The following is a 25,791-nucleotide window of genomic DNA, read 5'->3' on the forward strand; positions in this document are numbered from 1 at the left end:
TATTGCCCTGTGCTTCAGGATCGCCTATGTCAGGCATTATCAATCTCATTACACCGCACATGTGTAAGGTTGGAGGGAGCAACGCACTGACTTCTGTACTAACATTTCCATCGGTTCAATTTGATTAAATGCTGTATTCGCGGGCGGTCATTCCAGGTGACATTAAGATGTGTGAAAAGAAGAAAGCCTCAAAAGCTGCACGCTGCCGTGAGATAACAGTCGGCAGCTAAGCTTCCATCGCAGTCGACCCTGACCTGTGCCCAGGTACGCACACACAAGGCTAACGAAAACAGCTCGAGGGTGGGCGCGAACTTGAGGTCAACAAATGCTCGTGTGGTCTTTATGCGGTGTGCGATAAGGAGCGAAGGATCAGCGTTTCGAACAGAAATGCATTTTACCTTCGTGATAGAAAGGCCTTCGTTTGGCGTTTGCCAAGATATCCGCATGCCGTGCCGTAAAAGGACGGCAACTCTCAGCGAGGCCGAATGATGTAGCATCGTGGTATGACGTCCTTCTTATCAGATAGACACGACGACGGACACTGCACAGGGCATCTCTGAGCCGCGGTCTGCAGAAGAAGAACAGGTGCTTTTACTAACAATTTGGCGAACTCAACAGGAAATGTTCGCGTAGTAATTAGCAAATTGCGCTAGTTGAAATGTACTCATGACGGCCAGCGCAAACAAGCAAAGAGACAGAAGAAAGTACACGACACATGCGCTATCAACTGAAAGTTTAAAAATATTGCATGCTTTTTATTAAACTTTCAGTTGATAGACAGCGCCTGTGTCGTGTCTGAATCTTGTCTTGTTTGCGCTGGCCATCATGAGTGAAATGTACGTGTGCTACAGCTAAGTTTTTGGCATAGAGCAAATGAATAGTGGTAGAAAGCACATAAATTGAAATTGCTGCTAGAAGACGTGAAACAGATGCACGGAAGCAACGGAAGCGTTCTTTATTGTAGGGGTGTAGGAATTAATCTGATTATTCCTTAGTTTAGGTTGTGATATTTTTTACTTGCAGAGCTCGTATGAGAGGAAACAGTTGTCAGTTGGTGTCTGTGTTAGCGTAACGACCTGCTTACCTGCAGACAATTCAACGAGCGCAGTATTCGCAGTGCATTAAGCTTACTTGAAGTGGAACCAAATGCCAGGCAGCAAATTATTAATTATTGGCATTTTCTGGTGCACAATCTCTCGCAGTGTCATGCCGGACACCGGAAACACTGAGTTTTCATCACACGGCTATTGGTTGCAGCGTTGGACCACGAAAGACTCGCCTTGGACTCGAAATGGAATTCATGGGTGAGCCAAATGTACCGTTCATTGCAGCTCGTCTATTGCTGTAAAAAGGGTCTCTGCTAGTGGCCGCTGCAGAAGTACCAGACAGGGCAGTCCCGCGTTTCAATATTATACGAAGTGAATTATTTCAGCATTCTCAAGCGGCTTGGGCGTTTTTTAGAAATCTTCTTTTTCAATTAGCACTAATTCATTCATCTTTTACTTGCAGGTATTTTTTCTCCGATTACGTGCTTTCAGTTTGCGTGTTTTGTGAGGGTGGTTTTCTTAGCAAACCAAAGGCAGACAATCTGTCCGGTTATCTATCTATCTATCTATCTATCTATCTATCTATCTATCTATCTATCTATCTATCTATCTATCTATCTATCTATCTATCTATCTATCTATCTATCTATCTATCTATCTATCTATCTATCTATCTATCTATCTATCTATCTATCTATCTATCTATCTATCTGTCTGTCTGTCTGTCTGTCTGTCTGTCTGTCTGTCTGTCTGTCTGTCTGTCTGTCTGTCTGTCTGTCTGTCTGTCTGTCTGTCTGTCTGTCTATCTATCTATCTATCTATCTATCTATCTATCTATCTATCTATCTATCTATCTATCTATCTATCTATCTATCTATCTATCTATCTATCTATCTATCTATCTATCTATCTATCTATCTATCTATCTATCTATCTATCTATCTATCTATCTATCTATCTTAAACATCTTAAACAAACACCCAACTACACTACATTTACTGGAAGATGAAACTTCAGCTAGATCATTTAAAACAATGCCAGGGGGCTACGACCAAGTCAGGCATTTACTTAGCCTTTAGTCGTGTCCCCCAAGACAATCTTGTTCAATTTTGCCTTGAATAAAGCAAAGCAAACCAAACCAAAGCGCCCAAAGCGGTCGCAAGCTGAAGCTGGCGGCGCCGACGCGCGCTGCAAGCGCGAGTTCCTCGATCGATCGTTTGGTCAATGATGGAAGGTATGCGACCGCTTGTGGTTCGAAAAATTCCCGTTTTTCCCATCTTCTCCGAGCCAGCTCCTCAATTATCATTCACTTCGTGGATATGGCGTGATCTTTTTGTGAAGTTGGGAAGTACCCACTCCGCCATTATTCGTCATTCTGCGGAGAAGCGAGGTACCCGCTACACATCTGTAAGGCATTATGTGCACTTTGTTGATGCGGCGGCTGATGACGATGAATTATGGCTGCGCTCTTTGTGATAGGTTGGAGGCTTTAAACGACCCACTACTTACGTAATTGCATTGTGTGACGCCCGGCCGTTATTTCACTCCACCACCAAACTATATAACATATGTTAACGTGAGAAAGAGAGGAAAATAACTTTATTTAAGACCCTGAGGAAATAGATCATGTGGGCCCTATGGACCTCCTTGGCAACCAACACAAGTGCACTTGCGAGGTACCCACTGCACTGTAAATCATAATTTTTGTGAGGTAGGGAAGCTGCGACTATGCCATTTTTCGTCGTCCTGCGGAGACGAGAACCGTGGCACCCGCTGAACACCTGTAAGACATTATGTGTACCTTGTTGATAATGTGCTTGATGACGATGAAGAATTATGGCTGAGACCTTCGTAATGGGTTGGCAGCATTAAACAACCCACTCGTTGCGCAATTGGCATTGTGTGACGCCTGGTTGTTATTTTACTCTTTTACTCCGCTATATTACATATGTTAATGTGGTTCCTTCCCGATATGAAGCCTGTATAGGGTTTTTTTTACAAATGAGTTTCGAAGCACCGGCATGGCTGCGTGGTAGAACACTGGGCTGCCACTCAGAGGGCCCATGTTCGAACCCCGTTCCATCCGGGATATTTTTTCTTATTTCGTTTTTTTAAATGCCAAGCATTTCTTAGCGAACCTCAGGCACTTTGGCCGTTTCTATCTACGTATCTATCTAGCCGCCTACGTCTGGGCGCTCTCATCGTCGTTTCCATTACTTGTAATATATCAAAATTGGCATAGCAGGGTATCAGTGTGTGACGAACACGATTCACTGGTCATCACATGAATAACGCAAAATACCTGTCGCGTACGTCGTGAAACCCTTTCTCTCAGTGACGTGTGGCACATACCCGTATAACAGAATTCATGTTATGCGCGTATGCGCAACGGGTGATACACAGTCTCAAGCAACACAGTAACCGCGAACACACACATGGACACGCAAAAAAAGTGATAATTATAATTGTTGCGGTTTTATGTCCCAAAACCACGATATGATTATGAGCGACGCCATACCGAAGGGCTCCGGAAATTTTGACCATCGGGTATCCCTTAACCTGTACCGAGATCTCATCGTACACGAGCATCTAGCATTTTGCCTTCATCCAAATGCGGCCTGGATCGAACCCGCGACCTTTGGGTCAGCAGCCGAGCACCGTAACCGCTACACCACCACGGCGGACGGAAGAAAAGTGAGGAAGCTGAAGACAGAACACCCCTGAAAGACGCTCAACGACCCATTACGCATAAACCGGGGTCAATGCTTCCTACAGTAAACCTGCTGAGAGAACCAGGCCTCTCATCATTACCGATGACTTCAACATTGATTTATGAAGACCCAACAACGCTTGGTCCTTATACAGGGCATCAAAAGACCTCGCTGCCACGTCCACGACAGGAGGAATCATAGATTATTTTATCACGAACGGATCCGATTAACAAGTCCGGTCCAGCTGCTGGTGCTCACTGATCACGGTGATGATGACCTTGTTCAAGAACTGTCGAGAAGCCCTTCTACAGATACACGTGGGTTCGTGAAACGTGCGTGCGTGCTCCGTCATAACGTACAAGTATAAGCATAATAACTGTAACTGTGACTGTAACGTACTTGCAGTGCGCCTGCGCGTGCCACTCGACTGTGTGTATATCTATGGAAACTTTCCTCAATGAAGCTTAGTTGCGAGTAACGCCTGTCCTGTGCATCTATGTTCCTTCTTTATCCTGTTCCGATTAGCGCTATCCAGTATTGAAGAATATAAGCAGTACATATCGGCTTACCGTGTCTGGTGTTGGTACCAGCCATGTTGCTATTAGCATCGTTACGCAACTGTAAACAACTGGTTATATAATACTGTTACAACCGTAGTTTGGGTATGTGCACCTGTGTGTAGTAGGTCTGGGATTGAGCGAGGGGAAGAGGAAGAAGACGTGCCTTGCCATAGCGACGACCTCGGTGCGAACTCAAGAGGTCATCATCATCATCATCATAAACTCAAGGCCGCTGAGGCTACCGCTGCGTCGCGTCTCAATAAACCCCGTTCGTGGACGTAACAGAGTGATGGAGGTGCGGGGTACACGACGTCGACGTACCACGGAGCCACAACCACTAGAAATTCGCCGGAGCCTCCGCCTTGCCGGTCTCTCAGCGACGACTTTCACCATGCTCCAGAACGAGGCACAAGACTCAGTGCCAGCTGCAACCACGCATAGGTCAACACCAGATGCAGCTATTCGTCACAACATGGAACCGCGCCCGTTCGCTGGAAGAGGAGGAGAAGATGTGGACGAGTGCCTCAAGCATTATGACAGGGTGAGCCGATACAACCACTGGAACTCCATCTCCAAGCTCGAGTATGTAGCGTTGTTTCTGACGGAAACCCCTCTGATATGGTACGAGAATCACGAAGAGTCTCTAACAACGTGGGAGCTCTTTGGAGAAGAAATGAGGCAATGTTTCGGTGACTCCGACTCCAAGAAGAAAGGCGCTGAGAGGACACTTGCCCAAAGAGCTCAGACTCCTGGGGAGACTTGCACCACATACATAGAGGAAGTCCTCAAGCTGTGCAAGATAATAAACCCACGGATGTCGGAGGAAGACAAGGTCGGACATCTTCTCAAAGGTATCGCCGAAGATGTTTATAACTTTCTAATAGGTAGAGAAGATCTTACCTCTGTCTCGAATATTCTGCGCCACTGCCGTACCTTTGAGACACTGAAGACACGTCGCATTGCACCGAAATTTGGGCGACTGGCAAATGTCACAACCGTCGCCATTGTCGATGTGAGTCCGCCCGCAGACCTTGCTTCAACTATTCGGCAAATTGTGCGTGAAGAACTACGGCGACACGACGTCACCTATTCTCCGCACTACTCGACGCCAGTAGCACCATATGCTCCTTTGCCACCATCAGTGTGCGTTGCGGACCCCACTGAACCAGGAAGAATGTGGCCGCATCCAGACACGTTGGCATTTGGACAGCAGTATGCGCACGCTTTTTTCCCGGCTGCGGCGCACAGCGACAGACAACTACAGTCCAGGCTGCTGAGCCTCCGCATCCGGTGAGACGACCCTTCACGGCAGAGCGTTCTCAACAGCATTTCTTTGTACGACCTCTGCCCGTGTGCTACAGCTGCGGCGTCGAGGGCCACATTGCGAGGTACTGCCATCGCCGCCAGCCGCCGCGGTACGACCGCTCGACTACATCTGACCGACCTCGTGGTTCAAGTGCCTACATTTTCACAGGAAGCTCGGCCAACCAAAGACCAGAGATGTTGCGAAACCCCCCTCCGGCCTCCGATCGCAGCTTGACACCGCCTGCTCCTCGAGGAATCCGTTCGCCGTCTCCTCGGCGCCGATACCCGTCGCCCCCTCCGGAAAACTAGTCGACGCGGCCGTTGGAGGTGAGGTCGCTGGACATTCTACGATTTCGACAGAAATACCTCCGTCCGTTTGTATGTTCAAGAATAAGGTGTGTGTGTGGATAGACAGCTTTTCAACTATGGCCTTAGTGGACACAGGAGCAACCATTTCAGATATGAGTTTCGCATTCAAGCGCCTTCTTGGTCGAAAAGTGATGTTCTGCTGGGACCGTACTGATACGTTCCGCGGAGTGAGTGGTGAGCTCCTACATCCTGTTTGTGTGTGTAGTGTGGAAGTTAGTTTGGGTGGTCATGTCTTTAACGCAGAGTTCGCAGTTCTACCTCATGCCACGCATGACGTAATACTGGGCCTGGATTTCCTGAAGCTGTGCGGTGCTAATGTTGATTGCCGAACGGGAGAAATTACCGTAGATTCGACCATTCTGTCTGCGTTTATGGAACACTCGCCTTGTCACGAAAGTGCCCTTTACGTATGCATGGATACAGTTGTACCGCCGTTGTCAGCAAATTGTGTCCCAGTCACCTGTTCCCCTACAACCGACAAAACATTTGACGCTACCGTGGAACCGATTCACCTTAGTTGCATGAAGAAAAATGTTCTGATACCTTATTGTACGCTGTCAGTTGTTCAAGGGCGCACTAGCTTATGGACCATCAACTGTTCCGATGAACCCACGGTACTGCCGGAGGGTCTGAAGCTTGCAGCGATTTGTGAACAGCAAGTATTTTCTCTTGCCAAACTTGCAGAGAGCCGCGATTCCCCGGATGAGTCTAATTCTGATAATGTGCACGCCATAGACTCCTCAATTATGGCTATGATCAGCAAAGAGCTAAGCACTAACCAGCGTCGTGAATTGGCGAGTATTATCACGAAACACTCCGAAGTTTTCGACTTTGCCCAGAAGGAGGATCCACCATCATTTCCTCCTTCTCGCATACAGCACCGAATTGATACGGGTTGTAATCGCCCTATCCGTCAAAAGCCATACCGTGTGTCACCCTCGGAGCGCAAGGTTATTCATGAACAAGTTCATGACATGCTAAAGAAAAATGTTATCCAGCCATCGTGCAGTCTGTGGGCAGCCCCAGTAATCCTGGTTAAGAAGAAAGACGGCTCATGGCGATTTTGCGTTGACTACCGTCGCCTCAACGCTATCACCAAAAAGGACGTATATCCTCTTCCACGGATCGATGATGCTATTGATTGCCTTTCATCGGTTTCTTACTTTTCATTTGTCGATTTGAGGTCAGGCTATTGGCAGACACCAATGCTCAAGGAAGATAAGGAAAAAACGGCATTTGTTACACCAGACGGACTTTTCGAGTTTAATGTGATGCCGTTCGGGCTGTGTAACGCGCAAGCCACCTTCGAGCGCTTCATGGACATCTTGCGCGGCTTGAAATGCGAAGTCTGCATGTGTTATTTGGACGATGTAGTGATCTTTGGGCGCACATTCCATGAGCACAACACACGTCTCGACCTTGTGCTAGAATGTCTAAGAAAAGCACGTTTGGTGTTAAACTCAAAGAAATGGCACTTTGGAGAGCGCCAAACACTCGTTCTAGGCCACTTGGTAGACAAAGAAGGCATACGACCTGATCCAGCGAAGACGGCTGCAGTGGAAGCCTTGAACCAGCCACGCTCAGTCAAAGAACTACGGAGCTTTCTGGGACTATGTTCGCACTTCCGTCGCTTTATTCCTGCATTCGCTAACATCGCGCACCCACTGACGTGCCTGCTTCAAAAAGGCGTACGGTTCGAATGGACCCCGGAATGTGCGTCCGCTTTTTGTGAACTCAAGTTGCGATTGACGTCCCATCCGATCCTCCGACACTTCGACCCTATGTTATCTATTGATTGCCTTTCATCGGCTTCTTACTTTTCATTTGTCGATTTGAGGTCAGGCTACTGGCAGACACCAATGCTGATGCAGACTGACTTTCGCGGCTGCCGCTTCCCACGACGGACTGTGACGCGGACAACTTCGACGGGTGCATCGCATCGTTGGAGCCAGGATTTCCTGAGAAGAATACATTTAGGACTGAGCAGCAAAAGGAGAGTACCTTACAGCAACATCTTGCTGACGGACGGAAATCATAGGCCACTCGTTTCTGCATACGCGACGGGCTCCCACAGAAGTGCACTCGGACGCTAGCGGCGTTGGTGTCGGTGCTGTTTTGGTTCAACGCGTCGATACCAAAGAATATGTCGTGGCGTATGCGAGTCGCTCCCTAAGCAAGTCTGAGCGTGACTACACTGTTACGGAACAGGAATGTCTTGCCGTGGTCTTCGCAGTACAACGTTTCCGGTCATACCTCTACGGACGCCGCTTCACCGTCGTGACTGACCATCATTCTCTGTGCTGGCTGGTAAATCTGCGCGATCCATCCGGTCGACTTGCACGTTGGACACTTCGTCTACAGGAGTACGACTTCACGGTTTCATATAAAAGCGGTCGCCGGCACGCTGATGCAGACTGCCTTTCGCGGCTGCCGCTTCCCACGACGGACTGTGACGCGGACAACTTCGACGGGTGCATCGCATCGTTGGAGCCAGGATTTCCTGACAAGAATACATTTAGGACTGAGCAGCAAAAGGAGAGTACCTTACAGCAACATCTTGCTGACGGACGCAAATCATAGGCCACTCGTTTCTGCATACGCGACGGGCTACTATACAAGAACTATTCTGCTACTGGTTCGCAATATGTTCTGGTAGTCCCGAAGAGTCTCCGCGTTTCCATTTTGAGAGCCATGCATGATGATCCAACATCTGGTCATTTAGGAGCAATGAGGACTCTCTGCCGCCTTCAAGACAGGTTTTACTGGCCCAAGATGCGTCAGACCACGCAACAATACGTGTCTAGCTGCAACGAATGTCAACGTCGCAAGCGTCCTACAAGTACTCCTCCTGGTCGACTACACCCTGTGCCGCCACCAAGAACTCCATTTCAGCAAGTTGGAATTGACCTTCTTGGTCCCTTTCCGCGGTCCTCCAACGGAAATCGTTGGATCGTCGTGTGCACCGATCATCTGACACGATACTGCGAGACGACTGCTATACCATTGTCTACTGCACGTGACGTGTGCCTCTTCATGCTACACTTCGTGATTCTCCGACACGGACCTCCCAAAGTCCTTATTAGTGATCGTGGACGCCAGTTCACGGCAGACGTGGTCGAAGAGATGCTTCGTCTGTGCTTCAAGTTTTCGGTACTCTACGCCCTATCACCCTCAAACGAACGGTCTTGCGGAACGCACGAACAAAACTCTCACGAACATGTTGTCCATGTACGTCGCATCAGACCACAAAAACTGGGATGATGTTCTGCCTTTCATTACTTATGCGTTCAAACTACGGGCTACAGTCCCTTCTTTCTTCTTTATGCTAGACCGCCATGCTATACACTCGACACGATTTTGCCATTTTTAGACCACGATGATCTCTGCATTTCCAAGATTATGTGCCGTGCGGAAGAGGCCCGACGTCTCGCTCATTTGCGCACTCTTGCTTCGCAAGAACGCTCGATGTTACGCTTCGACCGCCGACGCCGACATGTGACATATGAACCTGGTGACTTCTTGTGGCTTTGCACACCAGTGAGAAAACGTGGATTATGTGAAAAACTGCTGGCACACTATGTTGGACCTTACGTTGTTCTCGACCGCGTAAGCGAAGTGACGTACCGCGTTGCTCGCCTCCACGCCAATGGCCGACGTACTGCAAAGACTGAACTTACACATATTGCCCGTTTAAAGCCATTCATTCCTAGAGAGACTGTTTGACTCGCCCGGCGGGCTTCGTCTGCGCGCGGAGAGATGTTACAACCGTAGTTCTGGTCTGTGCGCCTGTGTGTAGTGGGTCTGGGCTTGAGCGAGGTGAAGAGGAAGAAGACGTGCCTTGCGATAGCGACAAGACAAACGACTATCCGGTTCTTGGCCAATCCCCCAGCGTGGGTGTGTGCCATAGTTATAGGATCTACTCTACTCTACTCTACAAACGACGGTGCTCTAGGAGAGAAGCCATTGCTACTGTAAAGGAGAGGTTGCATGGTTATGCTGGCGTTACAGCCCGCCAAATGTACACTGAGACGTCTCTTGCACAGGCGGTTGAGATAGCTGTAGAAAAAGCTATGGCTAAGGTAATGGATCAAATAGCAATTAGTATTACCGAGTGCATTGCTCAAGCTGTCAGTAATCAAATTGCTAAGCTTCTAACGCCAGCACCAACAGGCACTCCGGAGTCCCCTCAATTGCTAAACGCAAGTGAAGATAATACACTGTGTAACGATAAGGAGAATGCTGCCGGTACCATCTGTGGCTACCCAGCGTGTCATTCGGATGTTAGTCAGGAACATTTGCTTGACCTGCATGTGGTCACAGATGTCGATCTTGAGGCCCGGGCTCAAAAACGCAGCCGGTCCCCGTTGAACAGTGCTGCTCCCCCTTCTCCTCAGACTAAATCAAAAAAGCTTCCGCCCAGTAAAGTTCTGAAGGAGAGTATTTTGGAGAAAGTTATTTCACAACAATTCTTCAGCCAAAATAGGATCCCTGAAAGTTTTACAGTGGAATTGTCGCTCGATATTTGCTGCTATTACTGATTTGCATTGTCTTAGTTCTCAGTTAAATCCTCACTTAATTCTAATACAAGAATCTTGGCTTTCTCCAGAGAACAATTTTTATTTTAAGAATTATCGTTCGTTTAGATTAGACCGCCCTTCTCGAGGTGGTGGCATAATTACACTGATATCAAACAGGATTTGTCACAAAGTAAAGTTGACATTAAAATTGCTCGATCCAGAATATGAAATATTAGTTATAAGCATAAAATTTCCGTCTGGTCAGAATTTTTCAATAGCCAATGCTTACTTCCCTTCAGGCGTGCACGACACCCGGCCATTGGACACGATAATTGGCATGTCTGGAAGAAATTTTTTATTAGCAGGAGACTTCAACTCCCATCATGTTACTTGGGGGTTAAAAACTGATGCGTGCGGCAGCCGCTTGTGGGATTGGTCACAGGATAAACACTTAACATGCTTAAATTCAGGAAGCCCTACGTACGTGAAAGGTCGCATCGCGTCATCCTTGGATTTGACTTTCGCTAGCTCCAGCCTGAATATTTCGTCTTGGTCAGTGGTTGACTGTGCTACAAATAGCGAACACCTGCCGATAACATTTGAAATAATAAGTCCAGTCGTTCCATCAGTTTAGAACGCGCATAAGTTCATTAATTACAAAAAATTTAAACAATCACTGCTTTCTTCACTCGCTTCAATATCCCATATGAGCACGAAGTCGAAAGCGTTGAGCATCTGCTCGGTCTTACAGAATTCTCGCGAGAAAGCTGAATTCGTGGTCTCGTCAGTTGCGCACAATCCTAACTCTCCTTGGTGGACTGACGATTGTTTTGGGACTACAGACGTAGAAAAGCATCCTGGAAAAAGTTGCTGTGCAATCAATGTCCTCAAAATTGGAAGGACTACCAGTTCTACGCTGGTGTTTTTAAAAGAACTGTTTTGAACGCAAAAGAAAATTACGATATTCGGACTTTCGATTACCTTTCTAAATCTAACAATAAAGGCGCATTATATAGATTTCTGCGTAAAAAGAAAATGATTCCGCGGCCTATCAATGCAGATTCTATCAGTTTGTCTCCACAAGAAATAAAAGAATCGTTGGAAACAATTGGTAGAGGGCTAGAACATCGTTTTTCCTCTCAACTATCACTACCTCCTTTGCAAGCATTATTTGATGAAGATTTCTCAGAATATTCCGGTTCGGAATTATCACAGATCAGCTGCTCCTGGCCCGGATGGAGTCACGTCTTCAATGCTGAAAATGCTAAATAAGGAATCCTAAGTGTTTTTATTGGATGTAATCAATCACTCACTAAGAATGGCATGGCTACCATCAGATTGGAAATTAGCTAAGGTAATACCATTACTTAAGATTCCGGGTAAGGGGTATGTATTGGACAACATTCGGCCCATTGCGCTTGCTTCAATTTTTGTAAAATTAATCGAGAGACTGTTAAACACCGGCATAATAAATTTCATTAATGAGAGACAAATATTAAATCCAGCACAAATCGGGTTCAGATCAGGATGCTCTATACGGCAGGCCCATATAGATCTCGAAAATCGTATACTATTAGCTAGGCGTGAAAGAAAATATGCAGCGTTAGTCACTCTTGATATCGCAAAAGCATACGACAGCGTTTAACACATCGTTTTAATCAATCGGCTTCACAACCTTAACTTTCCAAAATATATTCAGGCGTGGATTGCGGAATTCTTAAGAAATACAACATTCTATTGCTTCCAAAACGGCATCTCGTCTTCTATGTACGCTCAAACTAGAGGTGTCCCGCAAGGCGCAGTCCTTTCCCCAGTATTATTTAATATCCTAATGAGTTCTATCCCTCTACATGACGATGTCCACACTTATGCTGATGACATCGCATTTTTTTCATCAGCAGGTGATATTCACGAACTGTTCCAAATATTACAGTCATACTTGTCAGCACTAGAAAGCTGGCTTGATAGTATACATCTACATTTGAATGTCAGTAAATGCGCCGTGCTAACATTTCCATTACAAGACCCTATCCACATGTCACTTTCCTATCATCTCGAGCCTATTCCACAAGTAGAGAAAGTAAAATATCTCGGTGTCATATATGAGCGGTCTATGACGTGGAAGGCTCATATTGAAAACATCGCAACAAAGGGTGTTCGAGCAGTCAGACTATTAAGGACGATCAGTCATTGCCGATTAGGTATGAGGAGACATACACTTATATCAATATACTGCATGTATGTTCGTCCAGTGCTTGAATTCGGGTGCATATTATACGCTGGGGCTGCTGCTTACAAGCTTCATCCTCTTGTAGTTCTCGAGAGACAAGCTTTGAGATTATGCCTAGGTCTTCCTAAATTTGTTGCAATAAAGGTCCTGTATATGGAAGCTAGACTCCCCTCACTTGCTACCCGGTTTAAATTGTTAGCAGTACAGGCATTTCTAAGGCTGTAGAATCCCCCGTTAGACGTTCCGAAACAGTTTTTATTGTACGTCCTGACTTGTATTTTGGATTACATTGGCCGCGATTTCATAAGCCCCAAATTTTAGGTATAGAAAGCCTTCTTGACAAAATAAACGTTCAAATTAATGATCTGTGTATAATCAGTAATAGTAACAACTCTATTAAAATACAGTTTGATGACATTTTTCCAAAAAATGCAAAACTAATGTCATACCGATTATTAAACGATATATTAAGTGATTACCTGGAGCATATGCCAATTAAGACAGTGATAGCGACGGATGCTTCCCAAAATGAAGAAAAATGTGGAATTGGGATTTTCTCTCCTACTTTAGTCTGGTCGTTTTCACTTCGCCTTCCAGATTTTGTGCCCATCTTTGTAGCAGAATTTTTAGCCATCAGTCTAGCCTTACGTAAATTAGAAGCATCAATAAGCTCCGCAATAATTTTGACGGACTCACTATCAGTATGTTCCTCCTTCACTGCAAACGAGGACTTGTATGTTTTGGATGCGTTCAAATCATTAGTTCCACTGCACATAAAGTTCATCAAATTAGTGTGGGTTCCTGGGCATAAGGGCCTATTTATGAATGAAATGGCAGACGCGCTAGCCAGGTCATCATTGAATGGCCCGGTAATTCAGGTATTGCCCGCATCCAAATTCATTACAGGTGCTAGATTTAGGAGGAAAATGATGTTAGAAGAATTTTCCGCACCGTCATTAACGACCATATTAGAATTCCAGCATTTAAATCATCAGTGGAATAGTAAAGTATGTCAATCACGAGCAATAGAAGTCGCAATCACAAGACTACGTTGTCAAACTCCCTGTCTAAATTTTTATCTACTCAGAGCTGGTCTGGCAGCATCGCCTAATTGTCCTTTTAGCGGAATACGTGAGACAACGAAGCACTTTCTCATTTCCTGCAAGAGGTACTCTACCTTGCGCAAAAATACTTTAGGTGTTGTTTTCCGTCTGCTTAGATTAGAATTAAATGAACAAAATGTACTGTCTTTCGGGGCTTTTTCTCTGGGCCACAGTGATGGGAAGATTGCTGATGCATTGCAGGAGTTTCTTAAAAGGTTCAAAAAGATTTAGATTGTAAAATTTACCTTTCCAAAATATTATTTCTATTTTTCCCCCAAATTATTGGGTTTATTGATTCAATTCTATTCTATATTATTAGTAGTAGTATAATTTTAACTCTAATTCATTTATACTTCTTTCGTATTAATTAAACAAAGTTTGAACTTCAATTTCAATTTTCCTTTAAAAACTACCCGGTTCTTGGCCAATCCCCCAGTGTGGGTATGAGCCACAGCTTCCAGGCTCTACTCTACTCTACTCCACAACCTCGGTGCGAACTCAAGGCCGCTGAGGCTACCGCTGCGTCGCGTCTCAATAAACCCCGTTCGTGGACGTAACAATACATATGCGACTCTTAAACATATGTGTGTGCGTATACCACTTCCACATTTCTCTAGCGTCATCCCGTTACGTTTCGCTCAATGTGAAAAATTACGCCGCAGTCACCATCCCGCGCATGCTTCGCATAACATCCATTCCCACGGTATTTGGGATCTGGCGAATTTTCTTATTTCGTGCCATAGTGGTTACTGACACCGGCGGCGGCGGCAGCGGACAACTACGGCGCCAGAAACAGCCGTTGTTGTGATCTTATAACAGCTTTCGCTGTAAAATCTCGTCTGTGTGCCCTCGTTGATTACAACGGTTGTCGTGAGTGTAACGGAATGAACGAACGGACGGACAGCCAGCGAAGGAGAAACCGATTTCGAGCACATAACTGCTGTTGCAGAGAGAAATACTAACAACGATGTAGCTTTCCAACGTGAGCTCATTCAGAAGGATAATTTGCACAGGAGAAAGTAATGCATTATCCTACGGCCTTCAGATGCCGAACCACACCGGAGCTTTACAAGTTGGCACAGCAAACAGGGATGATTGACGTGGCTCAATATATTTGCCTCACAGAGTGCTCTTAGCGTAATGAACGACCTGTACGACCTCACTCAGCGATGATAATTGTTACAGCATTCGTAGATAACTGGCTGTGGGTGATGTCGTGATGCTATCTGTGGCTGGATTATCAAGAAGGGCGCAACTCGATTTGCACAGCGCAAGCAAACAGTGGACGAGGTTGAACGAGACAAAGCGGACTTCGAACAAGATGGCACTAAAAAGGAGGAGCGAGCGAATATTTACGCGCAGATTGCTACCGTGCCATTTCCATTCTTGTCGCGGCGCACATGTGATGTGACGATTATAAAATGCAATGGCATGCTTTTTACTTCAGAAAGTTATTTTGCACTAGGGCTTAGATGGCCAAACTAAAGCGTTATTAGCTATTACAGTAATTAGAACTAACAGACACGAAAGCAAATTCTCCTTCTTTCGTTCATTCGGTATTACAGGTATGTTTGATTACGGTACAAAAGAAAGGATAAATCACGTTTATATTACTTTTGGCAGACATGGCAGTGATTTTTTCATTGTGCATCTGCTGCCTCCAAACACTGGGGGATCGAGTGATCGCGTGTAACTTCAGGACGCCCAAGACAATCACGTAAGCATTGCGACAGGATAGTGTCGGAAAGAAGCTCAACCAGGCTCGAGGCCTGTTCGTCGGTGAGTGAGGCTCACTACTTCCCAACACACAAGAGGCATCACATTGTTAATAAAAGGGACAAGTTTGCAAAATGTGCGAGACACTGAGATGTATAAGCACCGGATGAAACGATAGGTTATTATGATAGCACATGCTGTATGACGAATGTAAACCGTCTTTATATTGCCGGCCCTGCAAAGAGAAGCCACTTGGACGTGCCTTTGCCATAAGTTGTATATGTTGTGAGCATAGAACCGGTGAATTTTCGTATTTTGTTCGGTTTTGTTTTGCTGAGCGCATTGAGTTCTGCTATTTCTCAAAGAAAAAAAAAAGCTTCGCAGCTTTTTCTTTTCTAAGAGGCCCGTGTACTTAAATTACGTGCACGCGAAAGAACCCCAGGAGGTCGAAGTTTTCGTAGACGTCCAGTGCAGCCTGCCTCATAATCATATCGTGGTTTTGGCGCGTGAAACCCCAACAGTTGTTATTATTGCTTTTCTGTCTGTGTATGCATGAATTTGCTCTAGACGCGCTGTGTTAACTGCACGTGAGGACGCCTTTTACAACAATTCAATCTGTCTTTGGGTCGGACGGCAATAGTAGTGCGTGACTGTAACTCTATGGAAAGTGATATTTCTGTAAGCTCTACATGATGGTACCTCCACAGCGGAGGAAATAGATATGTTGTACACGGCTCAAGAATATGAGTACTAATTGATCATATCAGCTCGTAAACACTGCAAAAATATATTATAGGTGTAGCACGCTCGAGACGGGTGCGGGTGGAAAGAACGTTTTATTGCAGAAAGGCGCACATTATATAGGCCCGAGAAAGGGGGCGTATATTGCTGTTGTGATAAGCGTGTGCATGGCTTTGCACAGCGTTATCGTTACGTCACAATAGGCATTTAATTGGTTAACAAAATTGTCCCGTTTTAGATGCTTCACAGATTCTGTTTGCAAAAATGGGGTATCGATTAATGACTGGGAATGGCAAAATTACATGCATTCATTGTCTAACAGGCGTGAGTTTTCGGGAACATTTATAAACCTTGCTGCCTCACGTGCTGCTATGCTTTATGTAGCGGAAGCCCAGCATCGAAATTGGGTTGTCTTTTGCGAATCTAAAGCATCCCTTCAGAGTGTGAAATCAGCGTTACGACAAAGGGTGCACGAACAGTTAGTGAACGAAGCGAGAGAAGTCCTTCACCAAGCTTTGTCGAAGGGACATGACGTTGTATTCCAACGGCTGTCGGGACATTGTGGCATTGTCGGTAACGACCTCGCTGATGATGCCGCCCTCCCACAAGTACGCCAGTAGTCGAGTATCTGATACGAGCATTTCTGTGTTTTGATGAATCCTTCATGCCATCTGAACAACAGGCCCAGAGCTTGCCTTGACCTAAAGCTTCCTTCATAAAATTTGTTCATTTATGTTCATGGACATTATTGGCCGATGAACGCTCTCCCATGTCAGAAGATAGACTTGGGCGTTAACAATGACGAGATATGCAACATTGCCTTTTACATACCTCAGTGTCGTTATAAACATAGTAGAGAAAATTGTTTCATACAATAGCGTTTTGATCATCTCGATTGGTTTTCACCTAACCGTCCGCGCTCTTCGCGTTTTTCTCTTCTTACAGACTCCTTCGAGAAAACGCTGCCGCTGTCCTAGATGGCAAGCGTGAGGGAAGCGTGTTCCTTCCCATGTGCGGAAATGCTGGCGAACTCAAGTGGTGAGGAAGTTGCTCTGACACTTTTTGCCCTGCTTTTGCGAGTATATGCTCTTTCGAACCTGGGTTTTTCGTGGTTTTGTATGTAAGGTGCTACGCTCTATTGCAGATTTCAGCTGCGATATTTTCGGGTGACATGAAAAACGTGCCCTCTAATTTCATCTGAGTGCACTTCAACAAGTTAGGTCGCACATCCTGGAAAACTCAGCTAGCGGGAACCCTCTCACCTTTCCTATCCCTCTCAACCCCTTCGCACCAATGCTGACCCATGGTTGAATGACAGATTCTCGTGGAGAGTTACGTTGTAGTCGTCTGGCTTATTACGTCACTTCCTGTCGATGTCACTGCAGTGTAGCTCACGTGAACCCCCAAATCTCGGCAGAACAAACTCACTTCCTAATTGGTACTGAATAATGCCACGCGCGCTCCTGATGATGCCGCCTGTCAGCCCACGAGGGCGCCCGGGCAGCCCCATTACCCTTGTACCCTTGTCGAGAACAGGCGCTGCAAGGGGCCCTCGCTCGTATGATACAAGGTTCGGGGAATGAATGAATGTTTATTCCAGTGAAATACAGGAAATAGGCATCGAGCGAAAGGCTACAATGGTAGCTTGAGAAGCCCACGAGGTCCAAAACAGCGAAAAAAGAAGACAGCAGCAGAGACACGTGCCCACTCACAGGCGAACATATACATGCACTACAAAGTTACGAAATAGAAAAGAGTGAACATTTGCGCTCGTGAAGTAAGTGTAAAAACGGCATACAAGGCTTCGTGGCAAACGACGAATGAGGCCTCTCAGGGTAGTGTTAATCGGGACAAGCAAAAGGAAGTCTGAGGTGCGTTAATGAGATGTAAATTAAAGTTCTTCAAAGAGGCTGTAAAAATATTCGGATTGTTTACGCTGTGATGATTTATTGCATACGCTAAAGTGAAACGAAGGCTTTGCTTACCGTATAGCTTCCTGGTTCGGGGAGCGTTTCACATTTGTTTTCTTCTGGTGTAGAAGTATTTTTCATGAGGTGTAAGTTCAGTAAGAGTTTTCAGAAAATCTAATGAGCATTGCGGTGGGAATCTAAGGCAGTAGAACAACCGATACTCAAACATAAGGTGTGCACGTGCAATCTTATACTGCTCAAATAAATTTGCAGTATGGGCAGTGTAAGCAACACCAGTGATCAGTAATTGTCTTCTTCTGGAGGCCGAGTATGGTGTTTAAATTTCTTCCGGACGTTGTGCCCCAAACAAGGCGACAGTAGTAAGTGTACGATTGAAATATAACATGGTAAAGGGGGAGATTGTGTTTCGGGGAACATTCATTCGGAAGTCTAGAGAGTTGAGGTCTGGCGCACAAAACAAAGGAGGAAAAGAGGACAGCGTGACGTGTCATTGTTTTTGCTGTCGTCATGCGCGTTTTATTTTTTGCAAAGCTTAAGGCACCAAACAAAAATGGTTCCCTCTACTGTGGCCATTCCACCGGCCTTTGCATGACTTTAAAACCTGCGAATCGACAAACGAAAGTAGAAGCTAAGTCTATCTCGGCGAAAAGTACCGAAAAAAAAAAAAACTTACCCTAGTTACATCTGCAGTGTGAAATCTGTAGAAACAGCGGAACTGCGGGTCTCCTGTGTTTCCCGTGTGATTTTCTGTAATGTTCTGTGATTTTGTGTGAGTGTCTGTGATTACGTTTTTTGTAGTGTACAGATGCACGGGAAAGGCAGCCTCTGCCACACCAGCCCTTTGGAGCCTATTCACGCTTGAGCCGCCCTTTCCCGTTTCACGATGCGGCAAACGCTTGGTCCGCGACCTAGAAGGCCTGGAACTTCGTAAAGTAGCGACATACTTTGGAGAGAGCGTGCCTCCTCTCTTTTCTCCCTCCTTCTACACTGTCCGAGGCTGACGCCGCGTCGCTATTGGCCTACTGGCGTCACGTGGGACCGCGCGCAGAGTTTGTTTACAGTCGCTCTCAATTGCCATATGTGCTCTAGATCTCTCCGCGCGCTGGCGGAGAGCGCATGTATTGCGTGTACACGTAGTTGCTGCTCCGTGCGCGTTGAGACATGTCTGATTACAAGGGCGCCGCCGCTTTTCATCGCCATGGGTGGCTGCCGCGCTTTCGGACGCCGAAAAAACGCCAGGCCTGCGCGCAAAGCGCAGCACAGTCACAGCGAAAGCTGGAAGAGCGGCATTTCTAGAGCCAGTTATAAACTCTCTTGTGGCTACTAATAAAAGCACACTAACAACGTACCCACTACGGCACAAATCATAATTTTTGTGAAGTTGGGAAGTGCCCACCACGACATCATTCGTCATTCTTCGGAGAAGCGAGGTAGCATCTTTGAGGCATTATGTGTACTTTGTTCATGCGACGGCTGATGACGATGAAGAATTATGGCTGAGTCCTTTGTAATGAGTTGGAATCTTGAAACGCCCCACTAGTTACGTAATTCGCATTGTGTGACCCCCGGTCGTTATTTAATTCACCACGCTTTATAACAGACGTTAACATGAGAAAAAGAGAGAGAGAGGAAATTAACTTTATTGAGACCCTGAGGAAATGGATCATGGGAGCGTTATGGGCTTCCTTGGCAACGAATAGAAGTGCGTTTGCGAGGAACCCACTACGCCATAAATCATCATAATATTTGTGAATTCGGGAAGCAGCCACTACGCAATTTTTCGTCATTCTACGGAGAACTGTGGCACCCGATTTGCACCTCTAAGCCATTATGTGCACTTTGTTGATGCTGTGGCTGATGACGATGAAGAATTATAGCAGAGCCGTTTGTAATGGGTTGGAATGATTCAATAACCCACTCGATGCGCAATTAACATTGTGTGAAGCCTGGTTACAGATTCACATTGTTTGACGCCTGGTTGATGTTTTACTCTTCTACCACGCTACATTACTGTTATATAAGGAGTCGCTACCGACGACGGCGCTGTGAGATGGCACGCGCTCGGCGGCCGCCACAGGGAGAAGGAAGAAGATAGAATAAACAGTGATGTCTTCGCTATTGCAGAAGGCAGAAGAAGAAGAATAAGAAGCCAGCGGAGCCGCCCGGTCCCCATCGAAGACGAAGACTTTGGACTCGGCGGCGATTTCTTGGCCAAGAAGAAGCATAGCCGTTGAGGTTTAGAGCGGCTGCGTTCTTGCTCCGGTTCATCAAGCCCTCAAGACAGCTGAGTGAGCACTCAAGGTTTTTGCCTAAGGGTCGGGCGGATCTAAATAGTAGTGATTGGAAGGTGATTTACTGTTTTATCGGCTGCTAGCACAACTGATGTCAACAACTTCTCCTGGTGATGGCCCAGGGCGGTCTCCGCCTTGGTCAGCCACTCTCTCACCTGATCAAATGCCGCTTGAAGCGTTTTTTCGCAGTGGTGTGAGCAGTATTCCTGTAGCGCTAGTGCCCCTGCACGGAGGATCCATTCGACTTACCAACCCGAAAGCGGTGCAGGCGGAACTGCAGGCGGCCACGCGCCACTATCTTCACATTACTGATGTCCGGCAGTTTGGCAAAGGTGGGATTGTCTGCCGATCGCCGGACCAGGCTTGTGTGTATGATCTTCTAAAATGCTCGTCATTTGGAGCAATGCAAATGAGTGCTTTCATCCCACCGCACCTTGCCTGCACGAAGGGAATTGTTCGCGGAGTAGACGCTACTTTAAGCCCAGCAGAGACACTTGAGAAGCTTTCCGCAGCTGGTGCGATAGCAATTTACCGGTGCAACAGAATGGTCGAAAACAAACGAGTGCCAACAGAGTCGGTGATTGCCACGTTTGCAGGTACCTCATGCCCTTCAGAAATCAAAGTGTGGCCGCTGATTTTTAGAGTAGATCCGCTTGCCTCGCGTCCATTACAATGTCGCAACTGCTGGCGATATGGACACAGTTTGGGAGGTTGCAAATCTGGCATGCGATGCTGTATGTGTGGAGAGAGTCACTCCCCGAACGACTGTACTGCTCAGTCGCACAAGTGTTGCCTGTGTGGAGGTGCTCACAAAGCTGATGAACCCACCTGTCCAGCTAGAGCGCAGGAAATCCAAGTCTTAGAGATTATGGATAAAAGGCGGTGCTCGCGAAGGGAGGCTATTTCAGCTGTAAAGGAAAGGGAACATGGGTATGCTAGCGTAACTGCACGACACCAGGCGATGACTGATGCAAATATTTCGCAAGTGATAGCAGAAGCTGTAGAAAAAGCTATGGCCAAAATGATGGAAAGAGTCGTAGAAAGTGTGACGGAATGCCTTAGTGGATTATTAGCATCTCAAATGGGACTAATGGCTCAAGCGGGGACTATTCAGTCAGCGGGGCTCAACCGAAACGCTCTTCCCTCGCAAGTTGATGGTTTAAATGCGACTCCATCTAATGAAGGCCCGATTTCAAGCTTTCCTACAAAAAGCGGTAGCTGTCTGGGCTCGCAGGCCTCCCCAGCAGATTCACAGGAAAACGCAAGCATGGATGTTGACTCGCGCGTACAGAAACGAAGGGCTTCTCCCCTAAATGTGACTGATACTATTCCGAGCTCTAAATCAAAGAAAATTTTCCCGCAGGTCAAGGCAACAGCTAATATCTTGGAAGAGGCAGTAGCCTCTGCGGTGCTTTCACCACCGGAAGGTAGATGAAAGTGCTGCAGTGGAACTGCCGATCAGTATTTGCTGCTTCTACAGATTTAAACGTTTTAGTTTCCCAGGTTTATCCGGATGTAATCCTACTACAAGAAACTTGGTTATCTCCTGACAAATTCTACAGTTTATGTAATTACCGATCATTTCGATTAGATCGTCCATCCAGAGGTGGTGGTTTGCTTACCTTTGTATCGAATAGATTTTGTCACAGAGCACAAATATCATTTCAGCTAATGTCTACAGAAAGTGAAATTTTGGCGGTAGAATTAACTCTTCCAGGAGGTTTCAAATTTTCATTGGTTAATGCTTATTTTCCTTTGGGTGTGCTGGATACACGGACATTAGATTCAATTCTTCTAAGTTGTGGAAAAAAGATCGTACTAGCTGGAGATTTCAACTCTCATCATATATCATGGGGATTCAAAACAGACCAATGTGGAAAGCGTCTATGGGACTGGGCGGCATCTAATCAGTTCAGTTGTCATAACACGGGATCCTTAACGTTTCTGCGGGGTCAGTTTAGATCGGTATTGGATCTTACGTTTTCGGGTCCAGGTCTTTCGGTAGTATCTTGGGAGACATTTGAGGCTGGGACCAGCAGCGATCACATTCCAGTGGTATTCGAGATCAATTGCTCACAGTACTCTACGCAGGTTAATGTTCGTTCGTTTATTGATTATAAAAGATTTAAAATGCATTTGCAGAAATCTTTTATTCCTTTAGCTGATAATCCGTGCAGCGTGCGTAATATTTGCGCTATTCTCGACTCCTCTCGAAAGAAATCGGAGTTCGAAATACAGGGAAAGAAAGACCCTACTTCTAGAAATTGGTGGAATGACGACTGCTCGAGGGATTATAAGCGACGGAAAGCAGCGTGGAAGCAGCTCATGCACAATCAGTCTCCTAGAAACTGGAAAAACTACAAGTTTATTGCAGGGACATTCAAACGAACAGTAGCGAGAGCAAAGGACGAATACAATGTTCGCCATTTTGAATTTCTGTCAAAATCTAAAAATAAGAGCGCGCTGTTCCGGTATTTAAGAACAATCAAATTAATTCCGCGTTCCTTAAATATAGAATCAATTGTGCTAACTACCCGAGAAATAGAAGACTCTCTAGATGTAATAGCCAGAGGTTTGGAGGTTAGATTTTCTTCCTGCATTCCTTCAACTTTTGTGCGACAAAACAGTCTCGAGTATGGTGAAGAGTTGTCATTGACTGAGTTATCCTCAGTGGTATCAGGTTTACCAGCGGCAGCCCCAGGTCCTGATGGCATCACTACAATGTTGAAAATTTTCTTCGATGTCGCTCCTAATGTTTTATTGGATACCATAAATTATTCGATTAGAAACACTTGGATTCCTTCAGTGTGGAAAGTAGCGAAGGTGATTCCCCTGCTTAAAGATAAAAATAAAGGGTATGCTCTTGACAACATTCGACCGATTTCGTTAACATCCAATTTTGTCAAATTAATTGAGAGATTATTACACGCACGGATAACCAAATTTGTGACCGCTAAAGGATTACTGAGTCCCTGTCAAATTGGATTTAGACCAGGGATGTCAATATGGTGTGCACACGTTGATCTGGAGAGTAGAATCCAGCTAGCACGGCGTCAGAAACAGTACGCAGCACTAGTTACTTTAGATATCTCTAAAGCGTACGATAGCGTAGAGTACCCGATTTTACTTGAAAGAATGAAAGAGATTGCCTTGCCTGACTATTTTATTGCGTGGACGACTGAATTCTTGCTGGACAGGGAGTTTTACTGCATACAGAGTGGTATTTCAACTGGTAAATTCAGACAAACACGCGGTGTTCCTCAAGGAGCAGTGTTGTCACCGCTATTGTTTAATATATTGCTCAGCTCCATTCCTTGTCATCGAAACGTAAACACGTATGTTTATGCTGATGATATAGCATTCTTTGCCTCGGCGGATGACATTCAGTCACTGTACGACCTTTTACAAGGATACTTGTCCGCCTTGGAATATTGGCTCGACAGTATTCGTTTGACCATTAATGTACAGAAGTGTGCAGTTCTGTCATTCTCTCCGCTAGACAACATAAATATATCCCTTTCATTTCATCAAGCAGACATTCCCCAAGTGCAAACAGTCAAGTACCTCGGAATTATTTATGATGGAAAGCTTAACTGGCGTATGCATATTGAACATACGGCGACTAAAGCATCACGTGCGATGGGAATACTCAGAAGGATTAGCAATCATCGATGGGGCATGCGCAGAGACACATTGATAATGATCTACCGTATGTATATACGCCCTATACTGGAGTTTGGATGTGCCTTATTCTCCGGCGCACCAGCGTGGAAGTTAAATCCGCTAGTTTTGCTTGAACGCCAAGCACTTCGCTGGTGCCTTGGGTTACCAAAATTTGTAGCAAATGCAGTTCTATATAAGGAATCCCGAATCCCATCTTTGCACACTCGATTCAAAATATTAACAGTTCAAACATTCTTAAGGCTCTATGAATCGCCGATAAGACGAGACCAATATGTATTTATAAGCCAGCCAGAACTGTTTTTTAATGTCTCGTGGACTCGGTTCCACACCCCACAGGTGATTTATACACAGCGGCTATTGGACCCATTAAAGATAAACCTTAATGATATAATGGTAATGAATAATAGATTGAGTTCATTGGCGATATCATATGATGATATATTCCCTAACAACGCGAAGTTACTTCCTTGGAATGTACTGAATGGACTTTTTCAAGATCACTTAAATCAGATTAGTACGACTGTTGTGATAGCAACTGATGCTTCGCAGTGTGAGGAAAAGGCCGGTGTTGGAATTTTTTCCACACACCTAGACTGGTCCTTTTCTGTAAGACTCCCTGATCATACACCAATATTTTTGGCTGAATTCTTAGCTGTCATTTTGGCCCTGCGTAAACTTCCCGTCTCCATAACTTCAGTGGCTATAGTAACCGATTCATTATCATTGTGTTCTGCTTTAACAACACCAGCTGAATCACATACTCTGAGATTATTGCGCGCACTTGGTCCACAGCATTTGCGAAACCTGCGGTTAGTTTGGGTTCCGGGGCATAAAGGAATAGTATTGAATGAAGTTGCGGACACTTTGGCAAAGGCTTCCCTTGCAGGCCCAGTCCTTGATCTACTTCCAGTTACGGCGTTCGTCGCTGCGGCCAGATTTAGAAAGCACGCTTTATCATTGCTTACTCCTAGTCTCGCTTCATCACCAGATTTTCAACACCTTCAGTTCCCTTGGAGCAGAAAATGGTGCAAAACAAGGCAGATAGAAGTAGCAATGACAAGATTGCGCTGTAGGATCCCAACTCTTAATTTATACATGCACAGAGCTGGTCTGGCGATCTCTCCTACATGCTCCTTTTGCAATGAGGCAGAAACAATCGAACATTTCTTGCTGGAATGCCGACGTTTTTCCTCTCTCAGAAAACGAACAATTGAAATTGTAATGCGGCACCTTGATCTGCCAGTTACTTCAACTATACTGTTATCATTTGGGGCTTCTGTGCTGGGGCACTCGGACGGGAATATATGCAATGCTATTGAGAAATTCATATGCGAATCAAATCGTCTTATTCGACACATCAACCGCTAATAATTTTAAAAATTTTCATAATGACATAAACAATTTGGCCATTTGGGAGGTTATGCAACACGGTCTAATCAAAAACTAAAAATCATTAAAAAAGAAAAAGACGCTTCATTCTAATTGATACAGTAACGTCTTTTAGCTCTTAAAATTTTCAGACTTTATGATCCGCCCGACTCTTGGCCGATCCCCCTGAGTGGGTAGGTGCCATCATCCAAGGAGCAT

At 45.6% G+C, this 25,791-nt stretch overlaps 1 protein-coding gene across 1 annotated transcript in view; it reads left to right on the plus strand.

The window, feature by feature from the left end:
• The first annotated feature begins 457 nt into the window (after positions 1-457).
• LOC119386511 (probable thiopurine S-methyltransferase) overlaps positions 458-25,791 on the plus strand; it is an 85,918-nt gene continuing 60,584 nt past the window's right edge. Inside the window, exons 1-3 of the mRNA XM_037653777.2 lie at positions 458-585; positions 1,191-1,304; positions 17,244-17,336. Of these exons, the coding sequence (XP_037509705.1) occupies positions 1,207-1,304; positions 17,244-17,336 (191 nt within the window). The 5' untranslated portion in view covers positions 458-585; positions 1,191-1,206. The remainder of the gene's footprint in view (positions 586-1,190; positions 1,305-17,243; positions 17,337-25,791) is intronic.

This window comes from Rhipicephalus sanguineus, chromosome 3 (genome assembly GCF_013339695.2).
Source record: "Rhipicephalus sanguineus isolate Rsan-2018 chromosome 3, BIME_Rsan_1.4, whole genome shotgun sequence".
Classification (NCBI taxonomy): Eukaryota; Metazoa; Arthropoda; class Arachnida; order Ixodida; family Ixodidae; genus Rhipicephalus; species Rhipicephalus sanguineus.